This window comes from Elephantulus edwardii, unplaced genomic scaffold (genome assembly GCF_000299155.1).
Source record: "Elephantulus edwardii isolate Elephantulus edwardi_28Jun2011 unplaced genomic scaffold, EleEdw1.0 scaffold00167, whole genome shotgun sequence".
NCBI lineage: Eukaryota > Metazoa > Chordata > Mammalia > Macroscelidea > Macroscelididae > Elephantulus > Elephantulus edwardii.
This window is the reverse complement of record NW_006399917.1, coordinates 1,183,673-1,205,544: the sequence shown is the minus strand read 5'-3', so window position 1 is coordinate 1,205,544 and position 21,872 is coordinate 1,183,673. Positions and strand designations below refer to the sequence as shown.

The following is a 21,872-nucleotide window of genomic DNA, read 5'->3' as shown; positions in this document are numbered from 1 at the left end:
ATACTTGGAAATAAAGCCAGCTGTTGTTGTTGTTGTTGTTATGTGCCATCGAGTCGCCTGCGACTCATAGCGACCCTATGTACAACAGCCCTAAACTCCGCTCTGTCCTGTGCCAATCGCACTGTCTCTGACACTCCCATCCCAATATAACACTTGAGAACAGGTAGTTTCTGAAGATAAATTTTTATCAGTGGAGACTCTACAAATGAATGAAGAAAGACTTGCACTTAGACCGTGTTTCAGGAACAATACTGTCAGTATATCTATGTGTACACACACACATGTGTGTGTACATATGTATAAATATATGTTTTTATATACATGCAACTCTAGTGGCTTAATAATAGAGTTATGGTGCCAACTCAGAGACACATGGTTCAAATCCACCAGCTGCTCCATGAGATGAGCGGCCTCCTCTCATGTGATTCTCTGCCTCTGAAAACCCAGTGCGCAGCTACGAATCGGCTTTGATGCAATGGTACATAACAACGTGTGTGTGTGTGTGTGTGTGTGTGTGTGTGTGTGTGTGTATGTGTATGCATTTTGGGGTTTCTTTTTCCTATTGCTGTGTTTAAGATACTGATTGACTGTTTTCTTTCCTATGAAACAGGTCAGTCAGGCCAAGGATGAGCTGCTGACCAGTCAGCTGATCGACCACCTGATGGGGGAGAGCGATGGCATGCCAAAGGTACTAGACACGTTGGTGTCCTTGGTCTCCCAGTTAGTGCTAATTTGTTGTATCCTGTTTTTACCTGTTAGGGCTTTCTCATTATAGATGTGTACATTTTTATCTCTGAAAGCAGCTCTAGAATTCTTCCAGTCAGACCCCTATGTGTATGGTCCTCTACTGTTCATAGAGGACTCTATACATAGTCTTCTCTTGGAGAAGAGCACTGCACACCCCATGGATGTTCAAAAGAACAAACAAATATGTCTTGCAGAGGGTGCAGCCAGATTGCTCTTTAGAAGCAAAGATGATGAGGCTTCACCTCACATACTTTGGGCATGTTGATAAGAGGAACTATTCCTTGGAGAGGGACAGATGCTCAAAAAGGTGGAGGGTCAGTGACGGAGAGGAAGACCTTCGACCAGGTGGATTAACATAGTGACCAACGCAATGAGCTCTAATGTGTCAGGAAGTGTGAGGATAAAGCAGGATAGGACCGGGTTCATATGTCTCGTTCACAGGGTCACTATGAGTTGTACTCAACTCGATGGCACCTAACAACAACACATGTATATAGTCACTCTTTGTACTTGGCACTGATCCCTGTGAAACAGCCAAGCCTCTTCTAGGTAATAGTCTCCAGCACCCACAATCTTTGGCTGTAGCCAAGAAAACCCAGTGAAGCAGTTCTGCTCCATGACAGAGGGGGGCTCTCCAGAAGTCACAATAAACAACAGCAAAAAATAAGCTTAAAAAAAATTAGATGTGTGAAATCACATTAAGCATAAAAGTAATTCTTTATAAATATTAAGGAGCTCTGGTGGCTTAAGGGTAAGGAATTGTGCTGCCAGTCCAGAGGTGTGTGGTTCAAATTCCCCAGCTTCTCCATGGGGGAAAGATGGGCAGTCTCCTTCCATGCAGTTGACTGCCCCTGGATGGTCAGCTGTGAGTCGGGTCACCTCCCGTGTGTGTGTGTGTGTGTGTGTGTAGTTGTGCCGTTAACCCAGAGGCAGTGCCTCCCTGGAGGTTTGACTCCCCCAGCTGCTCCAAGCAGTGAGCTGAGCAGTCTCTTCACATTTGATTTACAGCCTCTGAAACCTGCTCCAGGCTCAGCTCTGAGTCAGTTCTGACTCGACAGCAGTGAGTGTGAGCATTGAGTTTTTGTAAATATGCAGCAGAAATGCATTGTTAAGAGCGTCTTTTCACGGTATATAAAGCAGTGTGAGGGAAGAAGTCCGTCTTCTTGCAGTTTTCCATCCCTGTTTACTGTGGTGCTGAGGGGAAAATGGTGATGACAGAATGTCACAAATGGAGGAGATATTCACGATCCATTCACAAAAGTCCATTTCCTTGTGTGTAAAGCTGCTGGGATGGAGAAAGGTTAAGCTGGCTTACCAAAGGTCACGGTGCCTTTGAACTCTGCTAAACCATCTCCCCATATATATCCATTTATTCCGGTTATCTGGAAGCAAACATCAAGTATGTGAAATGATCTAAAGTTAGTGGGAGGAGGAATGGAAAATGACCAAAGGTCAAGGAAACTTTTCTGTGTAGATGTTAACTCTTTTGAGAATTTGTGAAGTCAGTCCATTACTGAGAATATATTTCTCTTTTCAGCGCATGTGAGAGATACTCAGTAGAATAGTGGTTAGGAACACAGACCCTGACACCAGAATCTCTCGGTTCACATGCTGGCTCTGCCCCTCTCCAGCTGTGATTCAGTTGCTTCATCGGTGAAATGAGGAAAATAATACCTTCCTACTAGGGTGGATGTGAAGGAAGCTCTGATGGCTTAGCAGCAAGGAGTTGCACTGCCAGTCCAAAAGCACTGGGTTCAAATCCACCAGCTGCTCTGCAGGAGAAAGGATTTGAACTTGTTGTTATTTCTCAAATACTGAGAAGCCTATCTTCTGCTGAGTATTTATTTGATAAGTAAAGTATGTGTCAGAGGCAGTGAGATTGGCACAGGATAGAGCAGGGTCTAGGGCTGTTGTACATAGGGTCACTGAGTCGCAAGCAACTTGACAGCACATAACAACAACAACAACAAAGTAATAATTCACTGAGATTTTTAAAGAACCATTATCAGTTACTCTCAGGTAAATGTTGTTGTGTTAAAAATGTGGTATTAGGTGTTTCTCCCCTTTAGCTGATGAAAAGTGATGCTTCTCTAACTGTTGATCTGTCAGGACGCCAAGTATCTGTTCCGTTTGTACATGGCGATGAAGCAGTACCGAGAGGCCGCCCAGACTGCCATTATCATTGCCAGAGAGGAGCAGACTTCAGGTGGGGTGCTTATCTTCACCTTAAGTTAGGTTATATGTTATGTTACATTATATTGCTTTATGCTATAGAATGTTATATTGTGTTATTTATATGTTATGTTCTATTATATTACCTTATGCTATAGAATGTTACATTGTGTTATTTATATTCTGTTATATTGTGTTATTTATATTTTGGTAGTAGATTCAAATCCCCCACCCATTCTCTGCCCTGCCCAGGAGATGTAGCCAGTTTCTGATCTGGGTTTACTGTGGAAACTCAGAATTAGAGGCATGACTTCCTCTCAGTCCCTGAGAAGTAAAGGAATTCACCATCCCCAGGGGATATGGAATAACACTAGGACTTTCTCGCTTGGATGCTGTTTTTTCTGTGCCTTCAAGGCCTCCCACAGTTTCTGTCTCCTAGACAGTAATTTCCTGACCTCTCCTGCCCACAGCATACGTACTTACCCCTGGATTTGGACTTGACAGTGTGAGATATTTCATGACATTATTGATCTAGTTCTTTATAATATCAGAGACTATTTATAGACTCACCAGAATGGTGATGTACATTTATATGCCGTGTAAATATTTGTCGAATAAGTCAGTTAATTATGCCGCTATCATCATTCATTGTTGTAAGGGGGATCCTCTTTGATGTTCATGACTGTGGAACACAGTTTTGAACGTGATAAAATGAACTGAGCCACCACTTTCCTCGCAGATGTTTATCTGACAGCTAGGGGCTCTTGGACATTGTGCTTGGAGCTCAGGGTGCAGAGAGGACCGGGCCACAGTTCTGCCCTCAGTGATCTGGGACTTGGTGGGAAAGAGGAAAGAAAATTCAGTGTTGCAGTACAGGGTGATAAATGCTGAAATAGCAATATGCTAAATTAGGGGTGCTGAAGTCCCTGGGTGGAACAAATGGTTAACTTTCTACCAACCAAAGGATTTGCAGATTTGGGGTTGTGGCTTAGTGGTAAGGAATTGGGCTGCCTGCGCTGAGGTATGTAGTTCAGTTCCACCAGATGCTCTGCAGGAGGAAGATGGGCAGTCTCCCCCCATGTGATTTATTGCCTCTGAAGACTTGCTGAAGTGTCAGCCATGGGTCAATTCTGACTTGATGGTGCTCAACAACAACAACAACAACAGAGTTGCCTCAGAAGAAAGGCCTGGCCATCTAATTTCAAAAACATAAGGCACTGAAAACTCTGTGAAGCTCAGTTCTACCCTAACATTGATGAAGTCTGAGTCAGAATTGACTCAACAGCAGGAAGGGGAGTAGAAAATGGATCCACCTCAGCCTAAAGTTTGGGGGTAAAAGGAGCTGGAGGGTAGAGATTAGAGGAGAAGCAAAAGCTTCGGCCGAGTTTTGAAAGGACGTGCTAACAGGAGATGAGGAGGGGAGCGGAGCAGTGAGGCATGAGGGACCGGCGTGCACGTGTTCTGCAGGACTAGAATGTGTGGAGGCAAAGATAAGGTGCAGTGGTAAGCAGAGGCAGGTCCTGGGGCCGCAGGTAATCAGCTTAGGCCTTTGCTTCTGAGCCTTAAGGCCTTGGGGAGGGTTGAGAAAGGTTTCATGTGAGAATATGACCGACAGCTTGAGGATTTGAAAAGATTAGGGCATCGGGAGAGGCAGGTGATGTTCTGGTAATCCTGATTAGTACATCACTAAGAGAGAACTGATAGGGAGCGTGAAAAGCGGGCACAGGGGTGCGAGGCTGGAAGTGACAGCTTCTGAAGGTTGGCTCAGAGGACGTGGTGACTCTGGGGCCAGGTGGGTGTTCTGAGTAAGAATGAAACGGCTGAGGTGACATCACGTTTTTCCCCAAGTGACTGGATGAGTGAGGGGATCCTCAATTACTATAAGAAACCATTAAGACATTGCAAATAATGTCACTGACAAAACCCACCAAGGAAATGAAGGTCCCCAGAGAGTACTCCATTTTCTCACTTGGTACTAATGTACCTTTACCACCTTTTTTCCCCAGGAAACTATCGGAACGCCCATGACGTTCTCTTTAGCATGTATGCAGAGCTGAAGTCCCAGAAAATCAAGATCCCCTCCGAGATGGCCACGAACCTCATGATTCTGCACAGTTACGTGCTGGTGAAGGTGAGGCTCTGAGCTGACCTGGGACCTACCCCACCTGGGGTCTTTCCTTCCAGAATGGTCTTCTCCATGTTGGAAACCTATTCAAGCATCAAACAGAAATGGTTTCCAGAAGGGAACGAGGGCTAAGGCCGGGGAGGCATGACGCCAAGCCCCAGCAGAGGTAGAACGAGAGGAAGGATGTATCTTCTCAGTGTGTGTTTTTAATATTACTTCAGGGTTTTTTTAATCACATGATGTATTATTACTTGTCAGAAATTCTTGTTTACTTAAAACAGCTTTACTTGTCTGGAGCTTGTTAGTTCTTTACTCCTAAGGTAGTAGCTTTTATGGCAGTTTTCCTGGTGATGCTGTGGGTTAGGTGTCAGGCTGCTAACCCACAGGTCTGTGGTTCAAAAAACATAGGGCACATGGCTCCCATTGACGTAGAGCCACGGGGCCCGATGGGGCAGTTCTGCTCAGTGCTGAGCACCCCTGGCCGTGAGCATCAGCGCCACTGCAGCGGGTCCTCATCCACGTGAATACCGTTTGCTGTTCTTCTGATTATGAAGTAAACATGCTTTCACAGAGGTAATTTAGAGAATGTGGAGAAGCAAAATGAAAAATCTGATTCATCGTTTAAGTCCATCACCCAGTTATAACAGTTGTTAACACTATGTTGTATATGTTTTCTATGCTTCTATAAATGTATATATATTCCTTGTCTCTTTTCATAGACTCTTAACTGACACAAAATAGAGCATACAATAATCATGTAGTGGTATACATATAATTTAAGTACATATTATATGTGTGCATGTGTGTGTGATACATCAGTGTGTGTGTGTGTGTGTGTGTGTGTGTGTGTGTGCAGGCCTCAGATAACAAACAAGATCTGTTCCTAAGTGTGTCTTCAAATCTGATTTTTTATTAAGTCTGTTCTTAGTTACGTTGTTGTTGTTGTTGCTGATTGCCTTCTAGTCGAGCATGACTCGTAACGACCCTATGAACAAAAGGCCTGAAGCCCCTGTACAGCTACCGACATTTATCAAAGTTCATAGGGTTTCCAGAGGCATGTTATTTAGGAAGTGGATGCCACTCCTGCTTCTAATAGTTACCCTTCCTTACTTGAGTGCAGAGGAGTCCTGGTGGTGAACTAAGCAAATTAAGGATTAGATCACTAACTGAAAGGTTTCCATGTGAACCCACCGGTCACCCTACAGGAGAATGATGCGGCAGTTGGCTTATGTACAGACTTACAGCCTTGGAAACGTTGTGGAGCACTTCAGCTCATTCCTGTCACATTTCTGTGAGTTGGATCAATTTACAAGCAGTGAATTTGATTAGTAGAAGAAAAGGCAAAACACCTTGTCATTGATTTAAAAGCTATAGGTGCAGTAAGTGAAGGTGATTGTGAACAATTTGTGTGAGCTGGGGCTGGTTCAGTCATTTCCAAGTGAAGGCACACGACACAACATTAAGGGACAAATACTATTTGTCTTTAAGTTTAGGGACGTTCATAACCCATGGGCTGCCTATACGTGCACATGAACACACACAGAGATACACCTGGAACCCAACTTCAATATCTCCCCCAAGTTGTATCTGTGTCAAAGTAAATCACCTTATATTAATATTCAATTGGTTCCCAGGCAAGTCCATAAGAGCCTAATCAATATTTAAAGTAGCTAGATAGAGTGGCCCTTTTCTGAATTATTTAGATCTTAATTATCATCGACATCAGCGCTGTCCTGTAACGCTCCCTGTTTCTTGACCTGCACCCCCAAATAGTCACACTTCTGAGCACTGACAGACAGTTAACTAGGGGAACTGAGATAGTAAATTTCTAGTGTTCTGCAATCTTTTTAATTTTTTTAAATTTTATTATGATTTATTTACAAAGTTTGAATACATTGTTTTTCACAAAAGATCCTTCCCATTTCCTTCACCCCACCCACCCATCAAATTGTCCAACCCTTTGATTAACACCGTACCCCCCATCTATACCCTAGTGTTTTGTAACCTTAATTTAAATGTAAATAGCTATAGACATGGGTTATGGGCCATTTGGCAGCACCATGATAGATGGAGAAGAGGTTGACGTTGTTAACAACTTCCGCTTATTCGACTCCACAATGAACACTCTTGGCACCAGCAGTCAGGAAATCAAAAGATGAATTTGCACTGGAGAAATCTGTTGTTAGGATCCTCTGTAGTTTGCTGAGGAGCAATGTGAAGTCAGCCTAGAGACTAAGGTGCACCTGGTCCAGGCCATCATCTTCCCAACTATGTGCTATGCATCGGAGAGCCGGATAATGACTAGGGCTGACAGAAGAATAATTGATGCCTTTGAGTTGTGGTGCAGGAGATGAGTATTAAACATACCATGGACAGCCAGGAGAACAAATGGGTCTGTCTTGGAGAGGGTGAAACCAGTTTTCTCCTTAGAAGCAAAGATTTTGAAGCTCTCACATACTTAGGGCACATGACCAGGACGGCCCAGTCCTTGGAGGAGGTCATCATGCATGGAAGGGTGGAGGGACCGCGCGGGAGATGGACTGATACAGTAACTGGGGTGATGGGATTAGGTGTATTGGAGTCAGTGAGACTGGCTCAGGATAGAGCAGGGTTTAGGGCTATTGTATTTAGGGTCGCTATGAATCACAGACACCTCAACAGTACATAAAATATACACAAATCTAGTACATTGATTATGTGGAAAATGCTTTTAAAATTCCATCTTTCCGTGCTCAGGAGTCCACTGCCCTGCAGATCATCTAGGAGACCTCTCCCTCCTGTAGTCCTTCAATGGTAGAAAGAGGGAGGAGGGAGGTCTATCCCAGCATCAGAGACAAGTGGGTGTGCAAATGTCCTGGGGTGCAGAGACCTGTACATTGAAGCCTCTGAGGTTGGTAGAGGGGTAGGAACATTTTAGTGGAAGACGAGGAAAAAAAGACTCCTACACAACGCCCTCCCTCAGGGAGTAGGGCTTTCTACCCATAAGGTCACAGGGATGCCCTTTGGTCTTTTTCATGTTCCCTGACCACCATGACTCAGCTGGAGCTTCTCTTGGTCCAGGCTCCTCTTCCTCCTCCAGAAGAGCACCCTTGTGGCTGTCTTCTCTGCTCTGATTTCTGAAGGAAGCTCTGGTAGTCTTGGGTAAGCAGTTTCACAGCCAACTCAGAGGCATGTAGTTCAAATCCACCAGCTGCTTCTTGAGCATAAAATGGGCATACTCCTCCTATGAGATTTATAGGCTCTGATATGAATGTGTTTCAACTCAGTGTCACATTGTTAGCTAATTTCTCAAACACATTTCTGATGTTTTCTAATATGTCAAGTGTTTGGGATATCAAAAGGGAAACTATCAGACCCTATCAAGTAAGAACACATTGATGCAACAGTGTCAAGGGCATCTCGGGCACAGAGGACTGAAGGAAGAGTCATTCAGTGCAGGGAAACTTAGCTTTACACGATGCTTCATCCACCCAGTGAAAAGAACAGCTTTGGCCAAAGGGCATCCTCGAGGTGTGGATGGCTGGGCAGGGGCAATACCTTCTCCTTTTCAATGTGATTAATTATGTTGCTGAGCTCCGTAAGTTACACCATGATCCATGTGCTCAAGCTTGAAACGTGGAGTTCTCTGGACTCACCACTGATAAGAAGTCTAACTCTGCATTTGCCGGCTTCTTCCCATGCACACCCCCGTGCCTTTGTCCACCACCCCGTCTCACACCTGGGTGACCACAGAGGCTCTCCTGCCCAGTCCTGCTGACCCTCCCTCCGTCTCCATCTCTTCTGAGCACACATCTTTCTTGCCTCATATCCCAGCCATTCTTGCTGTGTCTCCTGCCCCTCCACCAGTCACTGCCCTATTGTCGTAACAGCAGGCAGTCGTCCCCTGTTGCTGTAACAACTCATTCTTTCTCTTTACTCCTAATGACTCCTAACTCACCTTTCAGGTGACAGCATGGAAGGTTTGGTTTTGGTTTTATTGTTATTGTGTGCCGTCAGGTCAAAACTGACTGACATCTGGTCCTCCAGTGGGTTTTCATAGGCCTTCTAATCGCACGGGAGGAGATTGCCCATCTTTATTCCACGGAGCTGCTGGTGGAGTGGAAGTGCCTGCCTTTGGATTGGCAGCACAGTTCCTTACCATTAGGCCATCAGAGCTTCCTTTTGGCTTTATTAGACACACACACACACACGAATAACCTATAGTTAATAAGTCAGGGATTGAACTCTTGTTTAAAGAAAAGCAAAAAGCAGGAGGGTAGGGTGGTGGTGAACCTGTGGTACTGGCAGCAGCAGTTGACGGAAGAAGAGGGAACATGGTAGAAATCCCATGTGTTAAGCAGCCAAGAAGGGCTTCGGGGTCTCATGGGGACCCAGTTCTGGTCACGACCTAGGAGTTATCTGTGGGGATAAAGCTTGAATTGGGTTTTGTTTTTGTGTGCGAGCAGTTGGGCTTCATCAACATCTATAATAGAAAACTCTTGTCTTTATTTCAGATTCATGTTAAAAATGGCGATCATGTGAAAGGAGCGCGGATGCTCATTCGCGTGGCCAACAACATTAGCAAATTCCCCTCGCGTAAGTACTGCCCGCTGCTTGGAGGCAAGGATTTGGAGACTCCGTCTCACATGCTTTGGGCTTGTAGCCAGGAAGGGCCAGTCTTTGGAGAAGGATATCATGCTTGAAAGGGTCAAGGGAGAAGAGAGAAAGACCCCGGATGAGATGGTTTGACACAATAACGGGTAATGAGGGTGGGTGTGTCAGAAGCGGTGAGAGTGGCTCAGGATAGGGCAGGGTTCAGAGCTCTGGTCAATAGGGTCACTATGAGTCGTAGTTGACTCAAGGGCAGTAACAAGTCCTGCCTGAGAGCTCCATATCCACTGTTGCTCTGTGTTAAGACAGCATTTCAACTCAGCAGTTGCTGACTCTCCCAGTCTCCATCCTGAGCTCTCCACAAGTTAGCTAGTCCTCACAGCCCCACAGAGTTGTGCATCTAGTGTCCCTAAGACCACTCACAGCTTCAGTGATTCACCAGGAGGGCTTTCAGGACTCAACAGTTGTCCCAGATACTTCGGATTTATTATGGTGAAAACAGATAAAGCAAAATTAGGTTAGAGGGATTGTGGCATGCGGGCGGAGGCTGGAGTAAACCAGGCACAGGCTTCCCAGGGTTGTCGGCGGGTCCTCGGCCCACGCAGGACACACTCTCTCCAGCAGTGTGCTGTGGCATCATGTATGAAGTGCTGTTTGCAAGGGAAGTTCATTAGAGAATCAGTACCCAGGCGGGTTTGGGGACTCGGCATATAGTGCGCCCTGGGCATGGTACTTCACCAACACCCCACAAGGAAACAGGTGCTCAGCATGAACTGTGTTATTAGCACAGTGTAGGGGCTCTGGCCCACTCCTGCCCATGCTGGGCCTGCTGGGAAGCCCCCAGCCCCCAACCCCGAGCCAGCCTTGATGCGGGCCTTTCTAAGGATGGCAATCTCTGACCTACTGACTCTTCTGCACATGCTGGTACTGTTTTTCTTTTCCTGGAAAATAAACATGGCCAACAGAAACAAAGGAATGCTCATGCAAAGTCACAGCTAGTCAGTCTGTATTTTTACCTAGTACAGTGTATATCGTCTTAGGAAAAGTTTCCATTATTTTAGAAACGTTATCATAATATCTCTCCAGTAAATAAATAGATTTAGCCACATTTTATGACAGCTGGCACCAAACTTTTTCAGTAAAGGGCCAGCTGGTAAATGTCCTTGGCTTTGCGGGCCATATTGTGTCTGTCACAGGCTCAGCTCTGCCATGTGGCGTGAATGGTACATAAACAAGTGAGTGTTTTCTGGACTACAATGGCACTTTAGCTGTGGACACTGAAATGTGAATTGCATATAACTTTCAGATGTCATAAAATATTGTGCTTGTCTTGTTTTGATTTTTTTTTTTTTTTTTGGTACCATTTTAAAAGCATGGGCCGGAGAAAAATAGCCACAGAACTGGGTTTGGTCAGTGAGTCATCTTTTGCCAACCTTTGTGCCGTGATTTCTTTTTCTTTTCTTTTCATAAATATACCTTTAAAATAATTGTGTCCCTTGCCAGCTAAGGGCACTGTCAGGAAAGCACACCCAGGTCTACAGGCTGGGCTAAAAATGGAACTTTGTAGAAAGCAGTGTGGCAATTTGTGATAAGAGTGTTGTGGAAAAGGTCATGTTCTTCAGGTCAGTAATTCATCTTCTGGGTATCTCTCTGCACTGAAGAAATAATTAGCTGCCTGCCGGGCCGGCATACACCATTCATCTCCCCTTGCCCTTTTCATCCGCTGTCCTGGCAGATGCAGAATGGCCCTCAGAGGTGTGCAGATCTGTTACCATGGGACAAGGCCCGGCGTGAGCAAAGGAAAGACGTTTTGATGAGTGGTTTGGCCTGGTGCTTCTGTGGTTCCCTTTTCCCACTGAACTATTTGTTTCTGGTTCTTTGTGAGGAAAAGCAGAGGCCACATTTGCCCTTGTTTCCATATTGCGTCACGGTGTGTGTCTCGCCGGCACCCCTGAAGAGGGGAGGCATCCTGCTCTTTCAACTCTCCCATTTGTGTTGCAGACATCGTGCCAATCCTGACATCAACTGTGATCGAGTGTCACAGAGCGGGCCTGAAGAACTCGGCTTTCAGCTTCGCGGCTATGCTGATGCGGCCCGAGTACCGCAACAAAATAGATGCCAAGTACAAAAAGAAGATCGAGGCAATGGTCAGGTGGGCAGGGGAAACGGCTTCTACCATCTGATCCCATTTCACAGGCGGGGCTTCGAAAATGGGACTGTCAATGTGTAGGCTAATAAGAAAGAGGATTTTACAAAAGCTTACTGTCAGCCAGTGATTCTGACACGTAGGTAGGTAGTAATTAGGATTTTTTTTTTCTTTATTATGTGACAGATCCCAGAAAGCCCAAATCAATGGTTTAAATAATATCCTTGTTCCTACAAGGCTTTGAATCCCAGGGCCAATACAGCTGCATCCTGCTGCCACCAGCTTAGGATGCCCTAGTTTATGGGTTTCTAACTCATGATTGCAAGATAGCTGCTCAAGTACAGACATCACGTCTCCATCCCAGGCAGGAAGAAGAGAAAAAAGATCAAAAAGGGCTCTGCTTTGTTATCCCAGTGGACACCTTGCCCAAGACTTTAGCTCTCACTCTCCTGCATCACTACTTGTAGCTGCAGAACACACTGCTGAGTAAAGACAAAGTTGTTGATAAAGAAAGAGAAAATACTAGGCAGCCTTGTCTGCCGCAGATGGATGAATGGAACTGGTGACTTTATCTCATTGTAAGAAACTTGTGTTAACAAAGCCCCTTGCCAGTGGAAAGTTCATGTCTGAGCCCTTTACAGCTCCAGGGACATATAGGCAGGTCCTTGCTTCAAAGAAGCCAGCGGCCTACATCTGCCTGGTCTTGGAAAATTAGTTACACTTAGTTTACAAAAGGGAACAGAATCATGTAGTAGTTTGCTGTTCCCACTTGCTGGTGACATCTGGGCTGCCTGTCATTATCAACCCCTACTTGTCTGTCAGTTTGCTGTACTGTGATGGCTTACATGTTGCGGTGATGCCAGACGCTGTGCCATGGTGTCTCAAATACTAGCAGGGCCACCCCCAGTAGGCAGGTTTAGGGAGCTTCCAGACTAAGGAGGACTAGGAAGAAGGACCAGGTGATGTACTTGGGGAGGAAATGAGCCATTGAAAACCTTATGTATAACAGCGAGACATGATCTGACAGACAGTCATCCGTTCCTGCCAGTAGGTTCCACATCCATGCATTCAGCTGAGCCTGGGTTGGAAACACTTCGTGGGAGGAGCTCTGAAAAGCAATTCAGTGGCCAGAGCGATCCCTCAAAGGTGAAAGGGAAGGTAAAGTGCTGTTTACACAGCATGTGTGTTGTGCTAGATATTATAAGTAACCTAGAGGTGAGTTAAAGTGTGTGAAGGCTATTGCAGTACTGGGCCATTTTATATAAGGAACTTGGGCATCCTTGGATTTTTATTTTCTAGTAGTAGGGAGCTATGGTAGCCTAGTGGTAAGAAGCTATGCTGAAGTCCTGAGGACATGCAGTTCGAATACCCCAGCTGTTCCATGGGAGAAGGATGGACAGTTTCCTCCCATGAGGTTAACTGGCTCAGAAAACTCACCAGAGGGTCAGCATGGGTCGATTGCGACTCAGTGGGACACAACAACAGCAGTAGTGGTCAGAGGTCCTGGAGCAAACTTTTCTACAGATGCCCACGGACAGCCATCGTACCTACCAGATGAGCCCCTCGGGTTGGAAGGCACTCAAAATACAACTGAGTTTAAAAGCTCCTCAAAGTAGGGTGAGCACAGACAGCACAGGCCAGGCAGTGTTTTGTTCTCTTGGACATATGATCGCTTAGTCAGAACCAACTCAGTGGCACCTAACAGCAGCAACAGCATTCACTGTCATTGTGTCAAGTGGACCCAGGTGAACCAGAATCTTGGCCAGAACCTCAAACTGGGGAGAGAATGCACCCAGTGATAGCTCACAGAAGCAAGTAACACTTAATTGTTAATTGGCCATGAGGCCAACTGTTAAAGCAGAGAAGGTGAAAGCTGAGAAGTGTAAGCTTCAGATCTAGTCAGGCTGATTCAACACACTCCTCACCAACATGGTCAGTGACAACATGACGAGTTGTTGTTGTTGTTGTACACTCTCAGGTCATAGCTGACCCTCCAGCAGGTTTTCAGAGACGGTAAAACACAGAGGAGGAGATGGCTCATCTTCTCACAGATAGCTGGTGGATTTGAACCGAGTGCCTTTGGGTTGGCAGCACAGCTCCTTTCCCACTAAGCCATCAGATGTGCAGAGAGTAATTAGCAAATGAGAGAGCATATTTGCTTCCATGGGTTAGCACCACACTGACCTGGCGTCAGGCATGAGAGAGTGATCTAGTGCTGTGCTGGCCAGTACGGTACCTGCTAGTCACACATGACGATTTAAATTGAAAGTGCTCAAAATTGAAAAATTAGTTTCTCAGCACATTAGCCATATCTCGAATGCTCAACGACCCATGCTGTGAGAAGACACAAGCTTGCTTGCTGAAAGTCAGGAGGACCTGAAACACGTGCTGCAGAAGATCAAAGACTACCCCCTTCAATATGGATTGCAGCTCAACATGACCAACACAGAAATCCTGCCACTACACTAATAGGCAACATTATAATAGTTGGAGAAAAGATTGAAATTGTTAATGATTTAATCTTACTGGAATCCATAGTCAACACCCTTGGTACCAGCAGACAGGAGACGTATTGCATTGGGAAAGTCCACGGTCAGATGCCTCTACAAATTACTGAGGAGCAGTAGTGTCAGTCTCAAGACTAAGATATACTTTTAGCTAGGCCATAGCTTTTTTAAAAAAATTTATTAATTTTAATGAAAGTTTACAGAGACTTAGGATGACTTCTAGTCATTCCTTGTTGCCCTTTTCTCCCTACCCACCCAACCCCAACTACTCTTTTCCTTTTAAAGAAAAACTCTTTCATTGTTATGCAGTTCCTCCCCCCCAAGTCCACTCCACTATGCAGCCTTCACTCTGGACTTCTGTAATGACAAGAATACCTATTCATATATCCCTTTTAAACAGTTCTCTCCCTCGTCGTTTCAATGCAATATACATCATTCCTCCCCTCTTCTGTCTTCCCTGAACCCTGATATCAATCCTGTTTTACAACAGTGGCCCTATGCAGTATTTGTTCTTTTGTGACTGAGATATTTCACTCAGCATAATGTCTTCCAGGATCATCCATTTTGCATAATATTTCATGAGTTCCTTGTTTTTCAATGCTGCATCGTATTCCGTTGTGGGAATATATCAGAGCTGCTCTATCCATTCATTTGTTGATGGGCACTTAGGTTGTTTCCAAGTATTTGCTATTGTGAACAAAGTCACAATAAACATGGGTGTACATATATCTGCTTGAGTGGCAGATATGGTTTCTTTAGGGTAAATTCCCAGTAGTGGAATTGCTGGGTCAAATGGTATTTCTGTTTGCAACTTTTTGAGAAAGCGCCATACAGCCTTCCACAGTGTTTGTACCATTTTACACTCCCACCAACAGTGAATAAGTGTTCCAGTTTCTGCACAACCTCACTAGCATTTGATGTTTGCTGTTCTGTTAAATTTTGCTATTCTTATGGGGGTGAGATGGTATCTCATAGTTGTTTTGAGTTGCATCTCTTAGAGGTAGGGATTTTGAACATTTCTTGGGGGTGAGATGGTATCTCATAGTTGTTTTGAGTTGCATCTCTTAGAGGTAGGGATTTTGAACATTTCTTCATGTACATGCTGGCCATCTGAATGTCTTCTTTGGTGAAGTATATGTTCATATCCTGTGCCCATTTTTCAGTTGGGTTGCTTACCTTTATCTTGTTCTGGTGCTCGAGTATTTTATAAATTCTAGATATAAGTCCCTTGTCAGACATGTCATTACCAAACATTTTTTCCCAATCTGTGGCTTCTGTTTTTACCCTGTTGGAGAAGTTTTTGGATGTGCATAGGGATTTAAGTCTGATAAGGTCCCATTAATCTATTTTATCCTCTCCTGGTTGTAGAGGCCATAGCTTTTTAAGTCACTTGTTATACACCTGAGAGCTGGACAATGAATAAGGCTGACAGAGAAGGATCGATGCCTTGGAGCTGCAGTGTTGGAGAAGAGCACTGACTCTCCCAAGGATGGCCAAAAGAACAAACAGATATGTCTTGGGAAAAAGTGCAGCCAGAGTGCTTCTTGGAAGCAAGGATGGGGGAGCTTCATCTCTCATACTTTGGGCATGTTGCTAGGAGAGGCTGTGCCGTGGAAAGGGACATCATGCTGTGAAAGGTGGAGTCAGCAAAAGAGGGGAAGACCTTAAATGAGATGTATTGACACAGTGACTGCAGCAGTGGGTTCAAGTGTGTCCAAGATGATGAGGACGGCACAGGATGCGGTAGGGTTCAGATCTCTTGTTCATAGGACCGCTATGAGCAGTATTCGACTCAGTGGCACTTAAGAGCAACAACAGCAAGTGCTCAAAAGTTGCATGTGGCTAGCGGGCAGTGACTTGAGCAGCAGAGAATTCGAGCATTTCTAGTGTCACAGGAAGCCGTGCTGTGTGAGGTATTGTAGGTGGACAATGACATGGGAGGGTATGCAGCCATTGAGAGAGCAGCACTTCCTAGCCCTTTGCCACTTCTGTTACACAAGAGGAGAGGGAGCGGAGAAAGGTCAAGTTCACTACTTGAGTGACACGGGAAGAGAGGAGACAGCAAGACCCACACACACGTGCTCTGGCAGTTAATGTGCTCTGCCTGTGAACTCCCCCAAGTCCCAAAGGTAACATTCTAGTTATCCTGCCTCTGCCCTGTTGCTGGAGCCCAGCGGTGAGGGCCCACGGGTGAGGTGGGAAGGATCTTGTCTTGAGTTGAGGTGTGTTACATGTTACTGACTCTCAGAACTTCTCATCTGCTGTCTGTTAACATGAAATAAACATCGCTGTTTTAAAGACGTGTGCTTCCTCCACAGGAGACCTGACACATCCGAGACGGAAGAGGCCACGACTCCATGCCCATACTGTGAATTTCTCCTCCCAGAGTGTGAACTCATCTGCCCAGGATGTAAAAATAACATCCCGTATTGCATTGCAACAGTGAGTACCTTCAGAATGCCCCTTTCTGGCTTTGCATAACCAGAGCCTGTTGAAATCTTTGTTTCTTCTCCTCTGAAATAATAGGATCCCTCAAATTTCCCACAACATTTAGTACATAACTTCTTGGTCAACAAAGTGCCTTCAAAGCTAATGATAATCAAGGTGGTACTTCAGGGTGGGCTTGACCAGGTGGTCCTGGACTCCAACTCTTTGTGCCACTGACTGACTATATAACCGGGTGCAGCTAATTTACTTTACCTTCCTTTGTCCACGCATAAAATGAGGATAATGGTTCCTGCCTTACCGAAACACAGCTTGATTGATGGCATTTATGAAACCCAACGATAATGCGTGATAGCTATTAATTATGAACAGTGCTCAGGTGTTTCGTTCATAGGGTCGCTATGAGTCGTCTACAACTCAACAGCACCTAACAACAAACAACAACAAGGCCTATTATTGTAAAACTTTTAAATATTGGGTTATTTGTTACTTCATGCATTGATAGAAGCTTTATTTTAAAAGAAAATCAATTTAGACAGAAGTATCCGGAAAGCTGGGCATGTTGCTAGGAGGGGCTGTTCCTTGGAGAGGGACATGATGCTGGGAACGGTGAATGGTCAGCAAAGGAGAGGAAGACCTTCAACCAGGTGGACTGACATGGTGACTGCTTCAGTGAGCTCTTGTGTGTCAGGAAGTGTGAGGACGGCACAGGCTAGAACAGGGCTCAGATCTTTTTCCATAGGGTCGCTATGAGTCATGCTCGGCTCATTGACACCTAACAACAACATCCAGAAAGTGAAAATTATTCTTTTATTTGCCCAGATCTGATGAAATCTGGCTGTCAGCCTCGATTTCCAGTCGATGACCCACTTACATGCACGAAGTGTCAATAATTTGGTAATGAAGAGGTCCAGCTTTAAACTTGGGCTGCTTATTATAATTGGATAATGGTGAGAATTTTAAAAAATAAAGTTGAATTTTACCTTCAATGTCCTGTTTTCAGGGTCGACATATGGTGAGAGATGACTGGACAGTGTGTCCGCATTGTGACTTCCCTGCTCTGTACTCAGAATTGAAGCTGTAAGTTCATTTCACTTAATTCCAGACACATCAGAAAATAGGCTTTACATTCAACTGCTCTTTCAGTTTGGAATTAGGAGTATAAGCGGGGAGGGTAGAGGGGAGGGAGCAGAGTAAGAGCACTGCACACCCCATAGACGGCCAAGGGAACAAACAGATATGTCTGGAGAAGGTGTGGCTGCAGTGCTCTTTGGAGGCAAGGATGATGAGGCTTCGCCTCACATACTTTGGACATGTTGCTAAGAGGGGCTATTCCTTGGAGAAGGACATGATACTGGGAAGGGTGGAGGATGGACGAAGGAGAGGAAGACTCTCAACCAAATGGATTGACACAGCGACTGCTGCAATGGGCTCTTGAGTGTCAGGAAGTGTGAGGATGGCGCAGGACAGGACTGGGTTCAGATCTTTTGTTCACAGGGCCACAATGAGTCATACTCGACTCAGTGGCCCCTAACAATAACAACAGTACTCCTAACAAGGGGGCTATGATGGTGAGGAGTTGTACACAGGCATGTGGTTTCAACAGCTGCTCTGAGGCAGAAAGGTGGGGCAGTCCCTTCCCACATGACTCAGGGCCTCTGAAAAGCCCAAGAGAGTCGATTATGAATTGGTCTCTGCTTGACAGCGCCTAAAAACAAACAGCAACTCCCAAAAGATTGCTAACTCAGCTTCTTGAAAGAACTGCCTATGACTTGTGAAAACATTACCCTTTTTAAACATGAGACTTAATAGTACTAATTCTTAAATTGCTTGATGAACAGACACTTAGAGGTGCGAACAGGAAGTTAACGTTTTTCACATTAGATCAGTCCAGGTTGGACGACTATTGCAGCTCTTGTTTATTCTGCATGTCTCCCCCCAAACAGCTTGTTGAATGCTGAAAACACATGTCCCATGTGTTCAGAAAGATTAAACTTTAGTCAACTGAAAAAAATTTCAGATGCAACCCAGTATCTGCGAACAGAGGTGGAGTAGAGTACCATAGACAGGTAAGTGCCGTACCAGCCGCTCACCTCCCCCGCCAGCTCACCTCACACCATCCACTCACCTCACAATACACCTTGCCCGCTTCCCTCACCCCTCCCACTGCCCACACACCCCGCCCTGCCCACTTACCTTACACCCTAAAAGTCATCCCAAAACAAAGAGTTTAGTAAAGAGTGTCTGCTTTGAGCACTGTGCCCTTTCCTTCCCCTGCCCTTCTTGGAAGAAGAAAGTTGTTGAGTTTTTTAAAAATTGTGATTTTAATGAAAGTTTATACAAAGAATGGGTTTTCATTGATTCACTGATACACAATTGTTTTTCCTCCTTCCTTATTCACTTTGTAATGCAGTCCTGTTCCAGACTGTTAGTATTCTCGTACACATAATGTGTAATCATCCATTCCTTTCAGATAATCCTCCCTTCTCCTATCCAGTAGTGTTCGCTATCCACTCTTCCCCTCGCCCCTTCCTCATGTCCTTCCTGTCTTTTTAACAGAGGTCTGATACAGTGTTTGTCCTTTTGTGACTGATCTATTTCTCAGCATAATGTCTTCCAGACTCTTCCACATTATGTAGTGTTTTACAAATTCATTGTTTTTCAGTGCTGTGTAATACTCCATTGTATGGATCCACCACAGTTTTTCAATCCATTCGTTTGTTGACAGGCAGTTGGGCTACTTCCATCTCTTTGTTATTGTAAATAAAGCCACAATAAACATGGGTGGTCTGGCTCTGGTTTCTTTAGTTATATTCTTAGTTTTGGGATAGCTGAGTCAAATGGTATTTCCATTTCCAACTTTTTGAGAAAGCGCCAGACTGCTTTCCATTGTGGCTGTACTATCTTATATTTCCACCAACAGTGAATAAGAGTTCCAATCTCTCCATAACCTTGCCAACATCTGTCAGTTGCTGCTGTGTTGACCTTTGCTAGTGTTGCTGGGGTGAGATAATATAGTAGTTTTGATTTGCATCTCTCTGGTAGCTGAGACTTTGAAACATTTCTTCATGTGTTTGTGGGCCATCTGAATTTCTTATTTGGTGATGTGTCTGTTCATATTTTGTGCCCATTTTTTTGTGATTGGGTTGCTTGCCTTGTTCTGGTTGAGGTGCCAGATTATTCTGAATATTAGTCCTTAACACAATATGTCATTGCCATATATTTTTTCCCAAATGAAGAGTAACATTTAAAGGAGAGAAAATAAGATTAAGTGCCAGTTTCTTAGTAGTAACCAGGCGAGCAAGAAGCCCATGGAATGACATTTATCAAACACTCACAGAACACAGTTGTCAAATAAGAACACTGTACCCAGCAAAACTGTCTATCAAATATGACAGATATATAGGCGAGCTCTGGTGGCCTAGTGGCAAGAAGCTGCACTGCAGTCCCAGAGTGTGCAGTTCAAATCCACCAGATGCTTTGCTGGAGAAGGAGGAACAATCTCCTCCTGTACCAGTCAAATCTGATTTGACAGTATACACACACACAAAATAATAAAAAAAAATAAAAATAAATATGACAGATATATCAAGACATTCTCAGAAAAGTAGAAACTAAAGGAGTGTATGAAAAGAAGACCAATGTCGTAAGAAATACCAAAGGAAGTTTTTCCTAGTGAGACTCCACGGAAAAGTGGATGGATCAAGGTAACCAGCAACAGCACAAACAGGAACCTGACAAAATGATAGCACCAAAACCTGCCTCTCAGCAGTTACTCTGAATGGGAATGGCTTAAATGCACTAATGAAGAGAAAAAGAGTAGCAGATTGGATTTCAATAACAGCAACAACAAACCATCAATATGCTCTCTACAAGAGATATACCTGTAAGGAGAAAATACAGACTAAAATAAAAAAAGTGGAAAAATACACCGAGCAAATGGCAACACAGGGAAAAAGTATGAGTAGCAATATTAATCTCGAGAAAAATGACTTCCAGTTACAAGCCATCGTAAAGGACAAGGAAGGGCACTATGTAATGCTTAAAGGGTCAGGTGAGCAAGAGGACACTGTACCCTTTGAATATCTCTATGGGATCAGATTGACAGCAGCAAGTAAGAAGTAACGAGTTATGTACACTAATAGGGGACAGAAAACTCAGAAATGAATGTCAGGATGGTGACAACTTGAAGAAATTTAACTGATGTCACTGATTTGTACACATAGAAACTCTTACATTGATTTATGTTCTACTGTACATATTAACAAAAACAAGATCCATTCTAAAATACATTTAATAATGTATTTATTTGACAACTTTTACAAGGGAGACTCACTAGTTTGGAAACAAAAGCTCTTGTCCCAGCAACTGGACCATTGTACATGCCTGCCAGCAGTGTTTGAAGGCTCCACTTTGTCCATAGTCTTTATTAAAAAGTTTCCTTTATTAATTTTAATAAAAATTTACAGACTTTGGATTTCCATTCATTCATTGTTGAACTTTATTCTCCTTGCCCACCCGCCCCACCCCCAGAAAAAAATTATTTCATTGTTATACAGTCCTTCCTCCCAGGTCCACTCCACTACGCAGCTTTTGTTCTGGACTCATGTCATGACAGTAATACCTAATCACTGTCTGTCTTTTTTATTATCGCCATCCTAGTCAATTTGAAGTGGTTTATTGTGGTTGATTTGCATTTCCCTTGTGGTTAATGATGCGAACATTTTATCATATGCTTCAAAGCCATTTATTTGTATATCTTTTTCAGATAACTAAATAGTAAAGTACTCTGTTCACTTGTTGAAGTATTGAATTTTATTGATGAGTTGGGATTCCTTAAAAAGATACGAATCCACCATTGAAAAATTGATTTGCAAAATGTGTCTTCCATTCTGTAGATCCCCCCCTCCCACTTTCTTGGTGTAGTGCTTTTGATGTAAAAAGTATGATTTTGGTGGAATAAACTTAAGTAGATAAATTCCGGGTCAACACTGTAACTAATGTTTAACTCCACAATAAGGGATTTATCTTTCACTGCTTCACAAATTGCTGTCTGTCAGATACTCCTCTAAATCTGAACATTCAGATTAAGACAGACTAGGAAGAAGGATTGGCCACCCACTTCTGAAATAGCAGGCCT

General features: G+C 44.2%; 1 protein-coding gene across 1 annotated transcript in view; it reads left to right on the top strand.

Annotated features, from left to right (window-relative positions):
- The window catches only part of WDR19 (WD repeat domain 19), a 137,715-nt gene extending 118,928 nt beyond the window's left edge, over positions 1–18,787 (top strand). Inside the window, exons 28-35 of the mRNA XM_006895406.1 lie at positions 611–688; positions 2,857–2,953; positions 4,926–5,050; positions 9,538–9,619; positions 11,636–11,786; positions 16,606–16,729; positions 17,736–17,812; positions 18,679–18,787. Of these exons, the coding sequence (XP_006895468.1) occupies positions 611–688; positions 2,857–2,953; positions 4,926–5,050; positions 9,538–9,619; positions 11,636–11,786; positions 16,606–16,729; positions 17,736–17,812; positions 18,679–18,787 (843 nt within the window). The remainder of the gene's footprint in view (positions 1–610; positions 689–2,856; positions 2,954–4,925; positions 5,051–9,537; positions 9,620–11,635; positions 11,787–16,605; positions 16,730–17,735; positions 17,813–18,678) is intronic.
- Positions 18,788–21,872: the final 3,085 nt, after the last annotated feature.